The 12,967-nt window shown below is 32.2% G+C and overlaps 1 protein-coding gene across 3 annotated transcripts in view; it reads left to right on the forward strand.

Annotated features, from left to right (window-relative positions):
* LOC128859045 (mucin-2-like) overlaps positions 1 to 12,967 on the forward strand; it is a 41,946-nt gene that overhangs the window by 1,936 nt on the left and 27,043 nt on the right. For all 3 annotated transcript variants that reach the window (XM_054095719.1, XM_054095720.1, XM_054095721.1), the window contains exon 2: positions 2,475 to 3,266. In XM_054095719.1, the coding sequence (XP_053951694.1) occupies positions 2,753 to 3,266 (514 nt within the window). In that variant the 5' untranslated portion in view covers positions 2,475 to 2,752. The remainder of the gene's footprint in view (positions 1 to 2,474; positions 3,267 to 12,967) is intronic.

Consider the following 12,967-nt stretch of genomic DNA (forward strand, 5'->3'; position numbering starts at 1 on the left):
CCAACTATTTTGTATTCGTATTTTTAGTTTATGTTCAATGCTGGTTTAACAATAAAATCTAAAGATAAATAAAGGCCATAATTTAATTAATTCTTCAATTCGTATTGGAAATTATATTTTAAGGTTGATAATTTAAAAAAATACGAAAATTCACAAATTAAAAATATGAAAACTTATTACATTTAAAAGTTGATAAATTAAAAAAAAATAAAAATTCCAATTTTTCCTAATTTTTAATTACGCCACATTTTTAGAATCTTTAATAAAGATTTAGAAATTAACAATTTTTATACTTTGATCATTTTTTTGATACTTTTGATAATTTTGAAAATTCTTAAAGCATTTTTTTTTTGTAAATATGTATTTTTCATATTAATAAAAATATTGTAGCTAACGGTCGGTAAATTCTTAAAAAAATTGTGAATATCAATGAATAAAAATCATAATTTATTAACGGGGACTTTCATTTTTTTAAGTTTTTGTCTAAAAATCACAATGCATTAACATGGACTTTAATTTTTTCATTTTTTATAAGTTTTTGCCCATTTCAAAAACGCTAAAATTTTGTGATATTTTTGTTATAAATTTTCATTTTTGAAATTCCAAATTCTTCACAATTTGATAACTTAACAAAATTTTTAAATTTTCCCCAATTTTAAAAGTGCTAAAATTTTCTAATTTTTTATAATTTATCAATTCGAAAATTTAAATTTAAAAATTTTTCACAATTTTTTAGATTAAATTTAAATTATAATTATATATATAATTATCACAATTTTATAATTTAAATTTTTAAAAATATTTTTCCAATTTCCAAAACTTAAAACTTTTATTCCTTTTCTTTATAAAATTTTAGCGAGCGGTTTTCATTTGAATGACTTTTTTTTAGCGAAAAAAAATACAAATTTTCTTCATAAAAACAAAAAACAAACATAAAATACATAAAAAATTTAATTTTTTTTTTAATTTTAAATAAACATTTTTACAACTTTAAAACTGTTGAAATTTTGTGAATTATTATTTTTCCAAAAAATTTGAAATTCCAAAATTTAAATCTTTAAATTTTTCAAAATCTTATAATTTGACAAAGTCCTAAATTTTTTTTAAATCTTTCGCAATTTGTGAATGTTTTTGATTAATTTTCACTACCAAAATTCAAACTTCTAATTTTTTCTCGATTTTATAATTTGAAAAATTCTTAAATTTCCCCCAATTTTAAAAGTCCTGCAATTTTTAAAATTTTTTTATAAACTTTCAATTCGAAAATTTAAATTTCAAAATATTTCACAATTTTTTCACAATTTAATAATTTAAATTTTTAAAAATATTTTTCCAATTTCCACAATTTAAAATTTGTATTATATTTTTATAACATTTCAGCGTGTGGTTTTCATTTGAATGAGGTTTTTTTTTGTGGCAAAAAATTCCTGCATTTAGAAAACAATACAAATTTTCTGCATTAAAAAATACATACAAAATTTTATTTTTTTTATTTTTGAATAAACGTTTTTACAAGCTTAAATATGTTAATTTTTTTACAATAAATTTTAAAATCCAAAATTCAAATCTTTAAATTTTTCAAAACCTTATAATTTGACAAAGTCTTAAAATTTTTAAAAAATTTTTCGCAATTTTAAAAAGGTAAAAATATGTGAATGCTTTCGATAAATTTTCACTTCTAAAATTCAAACTTGTCAATTTTTCACGACTATAATTTCACACAGTTTTTAATTTTGCAAAATATTTCCCAATTTCTAAAATATTTCAAATTTTACCACATTTTTTATAAAATTTCATCGAGTTTTTTACATTTGATTCAAGTTTTTTGCGGAGAAAAATTTCTGCATTTGTAAAATAAAATTTTTTTTCTTAAAATAATTTTTCCCCCAAATTTTATAATTCAAGTTTCTCTTTCAATTTGTGGTGTCCGTTTTGATCTTGTCCTGGAAAATTTTAAATGTAAAAGTTTACTTTTCTATTTGAAATTAGTCCTGAATTTTGTAATTCAATAAAGTCGCTACATTTTTCATCCATTTTTTTAATTTTTAAATTCAGTGTAAATTTTTATAAAGTGTTCCCGACATCGTCTCGATAGTTTTCTCTTGGCCCTTCAGTTAATTAGAAAATGAAATCATTACATGGGCAGTCTCTTTTTATAGAATCCAAGCTTTAAGTTCAAAAGGTTCTTAATTTTTGGTCACGTGACTTTTTTTTACCAAAATATTTCTCAAAATTTCTAAACCGATTGGAAGCTTTCCTGCTTTCTTAGTAAAACTGCTTTTTGCAAAACTGGGAAACGACTTTAAAACTTTACTAATTTTCTTTCAGTTGTCTTTCTCTAAATGTTTGATGCATCCACAATGGCTTTGCTTTAAAAACATTTAACCATAAAAAACAAAAAATGAATAAAATAAAATAATTTTTTTTTTGGTACTGCAACCCAAAGTAGAGATCTAATTTTTCGTGCCTTAAAGTGCTTTTCAGCTCAAATATTACAAGGAAAGTAATTAAAAATCGAAGAAAAAAAAAATTACGAGAAACATTCCGACCAAGCACCATAAAAAGTGTACAAAATTTACCAAAATGATTACTAAGCAATTTTGATGTCTACAAAGGAACCACAAAAAACAAAATGTGTGCGAAAATTTATTGAAAAACAAAAATCAACTCGCCACCCAGCGCCCACAATCGCATCAATTATTGCACCTAACTCAAAACTCCAACCCTCTCCACGTCACCGTCCCAGCCGGCGATGCTTTTGGAGTTTCTCGAATATGCCACAAGACTGCTGAAGAACAATATGACAACAATTATACTCGGTACAACAACAGCAACAGCAACTGCAACAAAAACTACCACTATCGCCTCAACCATTTCTAACGCCATCTCCTCCACCTCCACCTCGTCACATCCCACACACGTCGACATGTTGCCCGAACGTCCTGCCACTACGTATCCAGCACTTGAGACATTTAACTCTACACTTAAGACGCTCTTCAATAAAACGCTGGCCAATGTGACGCAGGCTAATTTAAGCGATTACACCATACCGTACACATTACTGCCATCCATGGGCAATGGCACCATTGACGCCAGCGTGGCAGGGAATGCAGTGGAGAGTGGTGGCGCAACAACGGCGATGTCTGCTTTGCCAACACTGCACGCGACCCGATATGCCATGGAAGCGACTACACCCGCACAGACGGTGGCCACTTTCATTGCGGCGGGTCATAAAAATCGCGCCACAATAATTGTTTATCCCACAGGTGGGTATGTAGTACTAAGTGCGAAAACCACTGGTAGTTTTTATTGAATTATGCGTATGTAAATCAGTTGAACACCTGCTCAACTTGTGAAGTGGGTAAAAGAGAGATAGAGAGATAGGGAAAGAGAGAGAGAGAGGAATAAAGATAGAATGGGTAGACACAGCAGATTTTGGTTGAGGGGAAAAGTGTTGAAGAAAGGGAAGAATTTTCGTAAAATCAGACATAGTCACCGGAGTTGGCCTGTCTTAAGTAGGTATGCTTAAGTGAGCTGCGCAATTTGTTTTTTTTACGCTTGGCACAACTGCAGCTATGCATAATAGGCTTTGCCAATAATTTGTAATTTAAAATGCTTCCACTAAATAAAGCATTTGAACTGTCGTAAATTATGTAGCAATCGACCCTGAAGGTCAGATTAACTCGCCAACTTCAACGACTTCACCTGACGATCTCCGCCGAAACTGCGCAAATTCCGATCGTTCATCTCAAAATTTTATGAGGTCGGCTTTGGTAGGTCTCTAGAGGCTCGTGAATTCTATACCAACATATTTTTTTCTACGATCCTCTATCTGTATTTGAGATAAAAGCCAGCTATTTCCATTTTGCTCTTTCAATCTCAAAGACTTTTTTTTAGTCAGGAGATGAAGTGTCAGGAAATGAAAATGTCAGAATCATTATCTAATACCGCCACACCAATTGTATGTAGGGCAATCTGCCCCTAACACTGTAACATTCCTGGAATCGCGTTAGCATTTCTTCAAGGTGGAGCTGCGAAAGCGGTTGTGAAACATCGGAGATTGTGCAATAGCCCAATACTCACAAATTATTGTCTTGTCTTCGATTTGGTACTGTTGTGAGTGTTTGACTCAAGCATCTGTATCTGTCGTCAGTTTGTCTAAAGCTCTAGTTCATCTTCATCATCTCTTTTTCCTTCTTCCTTTTTTCTCAAAACTGTCGAGTTGCGACTTAGCTGGATTAACTTAGCTGTCGTTTCTGGGCTTTTCTTTCCCAGTCAATGTGATTGAGCATCATCATGACTGTAGCCGCCAACGTTTTTACGTCATCCCATTTAGTGATCCCAAAAAGGAACATCTCCTCATTATAAATGGTGTGGTCGCGAGGAGTACAGAAAATTACACTTTTAGGCTGAACTTTCTACATAGTAGAAGAATCAGGCACATTTAAGATCTTAATCAGTGAAAACATCATAGCCATTATAACATGAGCCATTGCACTATTTGAATAAGCGGCTTTCGCCCCAGACTAAGAGGGTGTGGTTATTGACTATACGACTATCGCTCCCGTTTGCGGTTTAACTCAGTATTTTAGCACTACAGATTTAGACTCCCAACAGGGTTCAGCGTAAATGCTCTGAAAGCGTTAAAATCTCTTAATGACTTAAGCATTTTTGTTATGGTGTTTTGTTAATGAAACATTTCGGGAGCTTTTTACTCATTTGATGAGCCACTTAAGTAGAATAAACTTATACTTCCTCGTAAAGTAGACATCTTTGAATAAAAATGAGGCATTGGCAATTGGCAAAAAAGGAAGCATCGCGACTGACACGTTTTGCTTTAGACTTTTTGTACGAACATCATTTTGTTGGTCATATCGCTTCATATGAATTATACCTAAGGCTAAGGATACCTCTTTCCGTGAACTTTAGAAGTCGTTGCTATAGGAGATGCAGAGATTGTTTTCATCACGCAAGAAAAAACAAATCTCTTGCTTGCTTTACGTCGAGATACTTACTCACAAAGTAGTAAAGAGTAAAGTAAAGAGATATGTTTGAATTTCGCTCAGTAATGTTGGAACATGAGCTAGCGCCACGGAACCTTTTGTAAACTGAGAGAATATCGAGCTAAGCATGGTCTCAGAAAACGCTTGCTAAAAGCCAAAAGAAATTATCAGAGTTCATTTAATTGGTTTCTAAGAAATAGTAGAGGGCTGAAGAATTTCACTCTGGACCTTGCAGTTTGAGGGCACTTTCTGGTTACTATGCATATTCATGTAGGCACTTTTATCTTTGGGGGCAACCATATACCTAAATCTTTCGGATCGCAATGACAGCGAATATTAAAAGTTTAGGTTAGATGGGAATAAAGGAAAGTGTTAATATTCTATTCATAATTGCAGGTGTTAGTCTATTCCAAAAAAGTACATTTAGTTAGAGGTTTTCAATTATTTAAAAATTATTGAAAAAATTATTTTCATAGGGGAATAGCGGTAGACGTGTTCACTCCCTATAAAAATTGATTAGTTGAGATTATATGAATTAAATTAAATAGATTAAATTGGGCTAGATTAGATGTATTAGAGTAGATCCGATAAAATTAGTAGATTGGATTAGGTTAGAATATATTAGATTTGTTTATGATTGGCCTTCGATTTGCGTCGCTACGAAAATTCTACCTTACTACTATGTTTAGCTGGTTCAAAAATAAGTTTTAAATGATTTTTAATTATGTTCCACATGTATTACAAATACGTTCCACATACTTTTTAATTCATATTAGCTTTTGTGGTACCAATATCCATAGAATTGGACTTGCATCCTGTTGAAAATATTCCACTTACGTTCCATACCCCAAAATGGCTTCATTCGTTCATAAAGTTGTTTTAAATTATTTTTGTCTTTTTCTACATGCAATACATATATGTTCCACATAATTTTTATTCATATCGGCTTTTATGGTATCGATACCCAGCACAACATTTGATTTTTATTTTGCTTAAAAGATTCGACTTACTTTCCACACATAAAAAATGCCCTATTAGTTCAAAAAGTTAATCTGTATGCCTTTGGATTATGCTTCACATGGAATCCACATAAGATAGACGTGATTTTTGTACATGGTGCATGGTACCTATACTCAACATACAGTCAGATTTTCTTCCAGTTAAAAATATTTCCCCCACGTTCCACACGTCATACATACTTTTTCCCAATAAACAATTGCATTATAGTCTTAGATATAGTACACACACATTTCCTTACTGCTTATTACTTTGAAAAAAAATCTTTGTTAAAAAATAAATAAATAGATTACTTAGAAATTCCAGTGCAGTCTCGACATTTTATTTTCTAAAATTAAGTAAATGGCAGTGGCAAGTTTACGAAAAACAGAAAGTGATCCAAGGTCCACTGCAGCAGCTTTTGCGACGTTTTTCACATTAGGATACTATCCTTTTTCAATTTCATCTTGAAGATAACTAAAACTTTACTTTCAGTTACCTGTATTTGTGGTACCAGAGCAATCATTATTTTCTACACAGAACACTTGTTTAAAGAAAAAGAACATATCAGCTCCAAAATACTTCTCAGACGCACTTTAATGTACCCAGCTATTTAAAAACGATTTAATAATGAAATTTTTAAGACTGCGTGGTAGAGACAAGATTTGCGAATTTTTAACAATGAAACTGTCAAACACATACAACTTACTTACTTACTTCCTTAAATTATACGCCAGACAAGCAGGCGTATTTGTAGGCAGTCGAGTAACAAGTTAATGAACTCTTTAACATTCTCAGCAGCACAACTTTTACACCATTTCCTCTTCACAAATTCGCCTCCTTCCGTAACATCAGCAAACGCAGGTACCTAACATACTGTTGAAAGGCGAAAAGTGTTGGATTACTTTGAGTTGATGTAGAAATGAGCTTAGCAACTTTTTATTGCTGGCTTTTGTTTTTATTTCCATTTTTTGTTTTTTTGTTTTGTGTACACAGAAAGTTTTGCCTCATGAAAAGAGCGATATGCTTTACCAAATGTTCGTGTGCACATGTATGCTCGTGTGTTCGTGTCAAGCATATTGAAATAAACAGCAAAACGGAGCTGCTACGATACCTGCATGCTTTTGCTGATCTTATTACTGCTGATGAGGAAGCCTTGCATGGCTTGGTTTAGCTTGGCTTACACTCTTTAGCTTGTTAGAAGGTAATAGAGAGAGAGAGAGAGAGGGCGAGAGTGAGAGAGATTTATTTAAGCAGATGACACGCGATTTCATTTTCTACCTAAACAAGCGAACTTTGCTCATTAAAGATTTTCTTAGCGCACTAAATTGATATAATAAAAAGCAAAATTGTTTAAGTTGCCTTCATTCAGGTCACACAAAACGAAGGAAGCCGTACTGCTTCCGAGAATTGAGGCTGGCATTTAAAAGTGTGGGAGCACATCTGGCACAGATACGCGGCCAGTTGGAAAAAAACGCCGTTTATGCAGAAAAGCGATTATAAGTTTAACATGGCATTACGAGTAGTTAGAAAGGTTGGGCAAATATGCTGGGAAAAAATTATAAAAGAAATTCATGCAGACGAACATTGGTATCTATCTACTAGGTGTGTAGCGAGGAAAATGTTTTTTTTTTTCGATTAAAAAATAGGGATAGAAAATATTCACGCAAAGTAATTGCTTATCACTGCCCCTAAGATGAGGACTTACTTGAGGATGTTTTGATTGACACTTGTGGAAATCACTCAAGTAATTTTTTGTCAGTCTTCAACTTTCGGTGCCTCATTCTTACTGGCGATGACATTATGACGGGCTTAAGAAAAATTAAAAACTCTTCTCCGAAGGATGTGGATGGCCTCTCGGTAATTTTAATTAAAAATTGTGCGTCTTTGGTGACTCCACTTACGTTAATATTTAATAAGAGTTTAACGTCTGGTATTTTCACTAATGATTAGAAATGTATCTTGTTGTTGTTGTTGTAGCAGTATAAACATTCCCCATACATATATGTTGCTGAAGTGACAGTCCTTGGCCGGATATAAATCCGGGTCGTTTCGGTAACGTAGAACCGACTGACGTGGGAACAAAATGTTTCTCTATCACTCCTGTATTTAAAAGTGACCATAAGCATAACCTTGCCATATACAGGCCAATTTCGAAACTATCCTTTATCGCAACACTTTTTGAATGCATCATTAAAGATACAATTAATTCTTTTGTAAACCAACTGTTTGGTCCTAATCAGCACTGGGTTGTGGCGACTCGATCTACATCAACTATCCTTTCAATTTTTACGGCAGACTGCTTGGCGTCTCTTCGACGTGGCGTCCAAATGGATGTAATTTACACTGATTTCTCTAAAGCTTTTGATAAGATTTCCCACAAAATTTTAGTTGCTAAAAGGGCATGTTTTGGTTTTCACGCCATCTTTTTGGAGTGGATTAAATCGCATTTGGACAATTGGAGTCCTAGTGCTATTATTGATGGTAGTCCTTCGAAATCATTTATTGCTTGCTCTGGCGTTTCCCAGGCTAGCATAAGTATTTTTGATTCCCTTTTTAAGCGACATTTCCTCGTGTTGTTCCACAACGAGATTTCTTCTTTATGCTGTTGATTTGAGAGTTTACGCTGAGGTTAGTTGCTTTAATGACTCAGTTGTTTTACATAATTCAAAAGGCTTCATTCCTGGTGTGTCTGTTCCCTAAGATCAAAAAATTTGATGAAGTAAGATTTTCTAATTTACCCAAGCCACTTATAACATCGTACCATTTATCTAGAATCACTCTTTAGACAGTCAACGCGATTTTTTTATTATTCAGTTATTTATTGCGATCTGTTTAATAACATTTTTTCAGTCTTTGAGCCATTGAGTTATTTCATCAAGTCCTTTTTGGAGTTTAAGAAAAGCCACATTAGGAGGGAGTCATTTGCGAGTAAGGCGGTGTCATCTGCAAAAGTTCCGATGATAGTTTCTTCAGTAGCTGGTAGATCGTGAGGATAAAGCAAGTATTAAATCGGGTCCATAATACTGCCTTGCAGCGTCATTCTGGGCAATTATCTCACCCATATACAATCAAGATTTTATACTCTTCATTTGTTCGGTCTAAGTTGGAATTCGCTGCTGCTGAATGTGTCACACTATCCATGTCAATGGACTGGAGAGGGTGCAGAAAGTATTTCTACATTTTGCTTTGCACTTTTTAAATTTTTCTGAACCAATTCCATCTTATAAATGTCGTTACCAATTAATTGGCTTAGTATTATTAAATAACAGATGATCTCTTCTGTCTTTTTAAATTCTTCTCGACATCCTTTCGGGTAAAATTCACTGCTCGTTCCTCTTGGGTTGAGCACTTTCTCTGTAAATGTTCAGGTTTGGTAGCTGGACGATTAAGATCTTTGGGTGCTCCTTTTTTTGACAGCCTGGGACAGTGTTTCAACCTAAATCCCATTACATCAACAGCTCTGGCTGGCTGTAGATATATGCCTGTTGTAGAAACCTTCGCAGTTTCGATACTTTTCGTACAGACTTATATAAAACGCTTTACAATTCTAATGCTCCAAGAGCTCCAATAGAGCTTTGTACGAGTTCAATAATGTATCGAATTCTTTAGAGCTAGATTTATCGGATTCAAAATTCTTACCCTATAATAAATTCAAGTACTATTTATTGTCTGATAATTTGGCATACTATTATTGGAAATTACCCTTAAGCGCCTTGTACTAAAATCCAAAAAAACAAATTATATTTTGTAACTAGTTATTTCTAATGTCTGCACCATTTAACTTTGGACATAAATAAGTAAATACGATGAAAAAAAGCGAAAGCCTAGTGGGATGCATTAACTGAAATTGCCACCTTTTGAGAGCTCAATGAATAAATTAAAGTAGACTCACGGGACATTAATTCACGCCATCAATTCGAGTAAACTGCAAATATGCAAGGCATGTAATGTAAAGAATATTAGGAGCACTTATCTGGCTACTTTACTGCGGCTTCCATTTTTTTCTTTGAGAAGAGAAATATTAATTTCAAAGGCGTATCTCACCTTACTGCTCAATTTTGAGGACACTAGAGGCTGGTTGCGATTATCTACGTTCAGATAAGTCCATGTATATATATATATATATATATACATATATATATAGGGTTTTTCAGTAAGAGCGCTTCAACTTTTGAACTTTTTTGAATAAAACACAAACGGTTTGACTATATATATACATATAATCGGCGCGTACGCCCTTTTTGGCTGTTTGGCCGAGCTCTTCCTCCAATTTCTGGTGTGCATCTTGATGTGTTTCCCCAAAATAGAGGGACCTACAGTTTCAAGCCGACTCCGAACGGCAGTTTTTTTTTGAGGAGATTTTCCATGGCAGAAATACAATCGGAGGTTTGCCATTGCCTGCCGAGGGGCGATCGCTATTAGAAAAATGTTGTTCTTAATTATGGTGTTTCACCGAGATTCGAACCTAACCTCTCTGTGAATTCCGAATGGTAGACACGCACCAACCATTGGGCTACGGCGGTCGGATGTCCGCACATACGTTTGTTATAATTATAATAATAGTTATTGTATATAGTTATTTAATAACTGTAATATATTTGTAATACTTATAATATTATATAATTGTTATTATAATCATATCAACACATCACTGGACACGTGATCTCTTTGCGCATTTGTCCTCAGGGCTAGTCAGCTGGCCAAATGTTTTCTTGTCCTTTCAATCACTTAAGTCACCGCTTATATACATCTACTCATCTTTCGAATATATTCGTGGACATTTCTCCTATACACAGCACTTACTGGCTTGACATCAATTTCCACTTGCTTAATTTCAATATGCATAAGTGTTGGTGTGTATGCGTGTACCTTTGATGTATGCATTTAATATACCGTACGGAAGCAAAGTTCCGCCTCTTATCAGCATACCAGCTGGTACCTAACACTCTACCGTTTTCGAGGCTCTCTGCCCATCACTCACTTTTCTTATGCTGCTCGCAATAATTTAGAGTGCGTGTGTATGTATGCTGTTTGCTTTTTGACTTTTGTGCTGCTGCCATTGCCACCACCACTGCCATTGCCACCACCACTGCCATTACTGTTACTGCTGCAGTTGCTGTTGTTGTTGTCAGAGCTCATTTATTTCAGTTGTGCGATAGTTAACCTTTCTTTAGCAACTTGTTTGTGTTTTTTTTTGTTTGCGTTGCTCTACTCTAGATATCCTTTCTAAATATTTCGTTTGTATGTTTGTGTTCTCTATTACATTGGCAATAGGGAGTGCTCACTTTGTTTTCTTTCGTGTATGTTTCTACGTGTATTTGTGCGCATATTAAATTCCCCAATGCAAAATTTACGTAATCTATCAACGCACGCTAGCGAAGCACCACACACGAATATGTTTGCTTGCATACATGCGCATATAGTGTAAAATTGTTTGCTATTTAACATACGTACATACATACACATATGCGTATCCTCCGTTCTACGTATATACATATAATTTCTCTTCTCTGTGCAATCTTTTACACTTTTGCACACATATGTTGCTTTTGTAACAGTTTGTGCATTTGAAATTCCATTTTAACTACACTCTGCGCATTGCTTTTGTTCTTATACAGCTGTCCCTAGCTGCGATGGCGTATACGTAACCTCAATTTGTATACTGTTTAGTTTATTAAAATGTAGTTAAATATTAAAGTACCCCAGTGGCTTGCGATTGACGTGCATATACGAGTATTATACCCACGTACAGCAAAAACATACATGCTTTGAATGTATGTAAGTATTGGTGATTTTGTATAAATATTTAAAGCGTCAATTTATGAAGATTTTGTGAAAGCAAATCTGAATTATAAGTAAATGGCCTTAAAGCATAAAATATTTGCCCTATTGTTTTTGGGTTTATATATGTCGCTATTTGTGCGTGAAAGTATTTATGATTACACAAAAAAAAAAACAAGAATTTATTGTAGAAAAAGAAAATCAAAATAGCGCTTGTTGTTAAGTGTTTGACTGAGAAAATAAAATAAATAAATATTTAAAACAATTAATGAAAATATGTAAGAAAATTTAAAGTATATTAATCTGCCACCCAAAATCATATATACTTTTATTTAGTAAAAAAGTTATTAAAACACAAAACTGCTGATTGATGTTATATATTTAATAAATAATTATTATAAATACTAAAAAAATAATAATAAATAGTTATACATTTTTTTTTAATCCTCATTAAAACTATTATTTTCATGTCTCTAAATTGGGATAGGTAACAAAAAAATAAATTTAAAAAAAAACATAATTCTATTATTATTTTTTATTTACTTTAATAAAAAAAAATATATATTAAAAAAAAGTTAATAAAAAAATAAATAAAAAAAATTAAAAAAAAAAATTAATAAAATGATGTTTTTGTAATATTTATTTTTTTATTTACTTTCCCAATTCAGAGACAGGCAGATAATAGTTTTTATGAGGATTAAAAAACAATCTTTTTTAAGGATTTTAATTTGATTTGATTGATATAATAATACACATAACATAAACTAAATCATAACATAAAAATTAATAAAATCATTTTTTTAATTATTACAATAAAAACTTTTTTTTTTATTTTGTAAAAATAAATAAAAACACAAAAAATATGTATGTCAAAACTATATTTTTTTTTTAATTTTAGTAAAAAAAGTATTCAAACACAAAACTACTGATTGATTTTATATACTATTATCTTTAAAATCAATTGAAAAAATAATAAAAAATAATTATAAAAATTTTTTTAATCCTCATAAAAACTATTACCTGCCTGTCTCTAAATTGGGAAAGTAAATAAAAAAAATTAGTATTACAAAAAATTAATAAAATCATTTTTGTAAAACAATTATTATTTTTTAAACATATTTTTTAATTTATAAAAATAAGTAAAAACACAAAAAAATTGTAGATCAAAATCATATTTTTTATAT

The sequence above is a fragment of the Anastrepha ludens genome, chromosome 3, assembly GCF_028408465.1.
Source record: "Anastrepha ludens isolate Willacy chromosome 3, idAnaLude1.1, whole genome shotgun sequence".
In the NCBI taxonomy this organism is placed as follows: domain Eukaryota; kingdom Metazoa; phylum Arthropoda; class Insecta; order Diptera; family Tephritidae; genus Anastrepha; species Anastrepha ludens.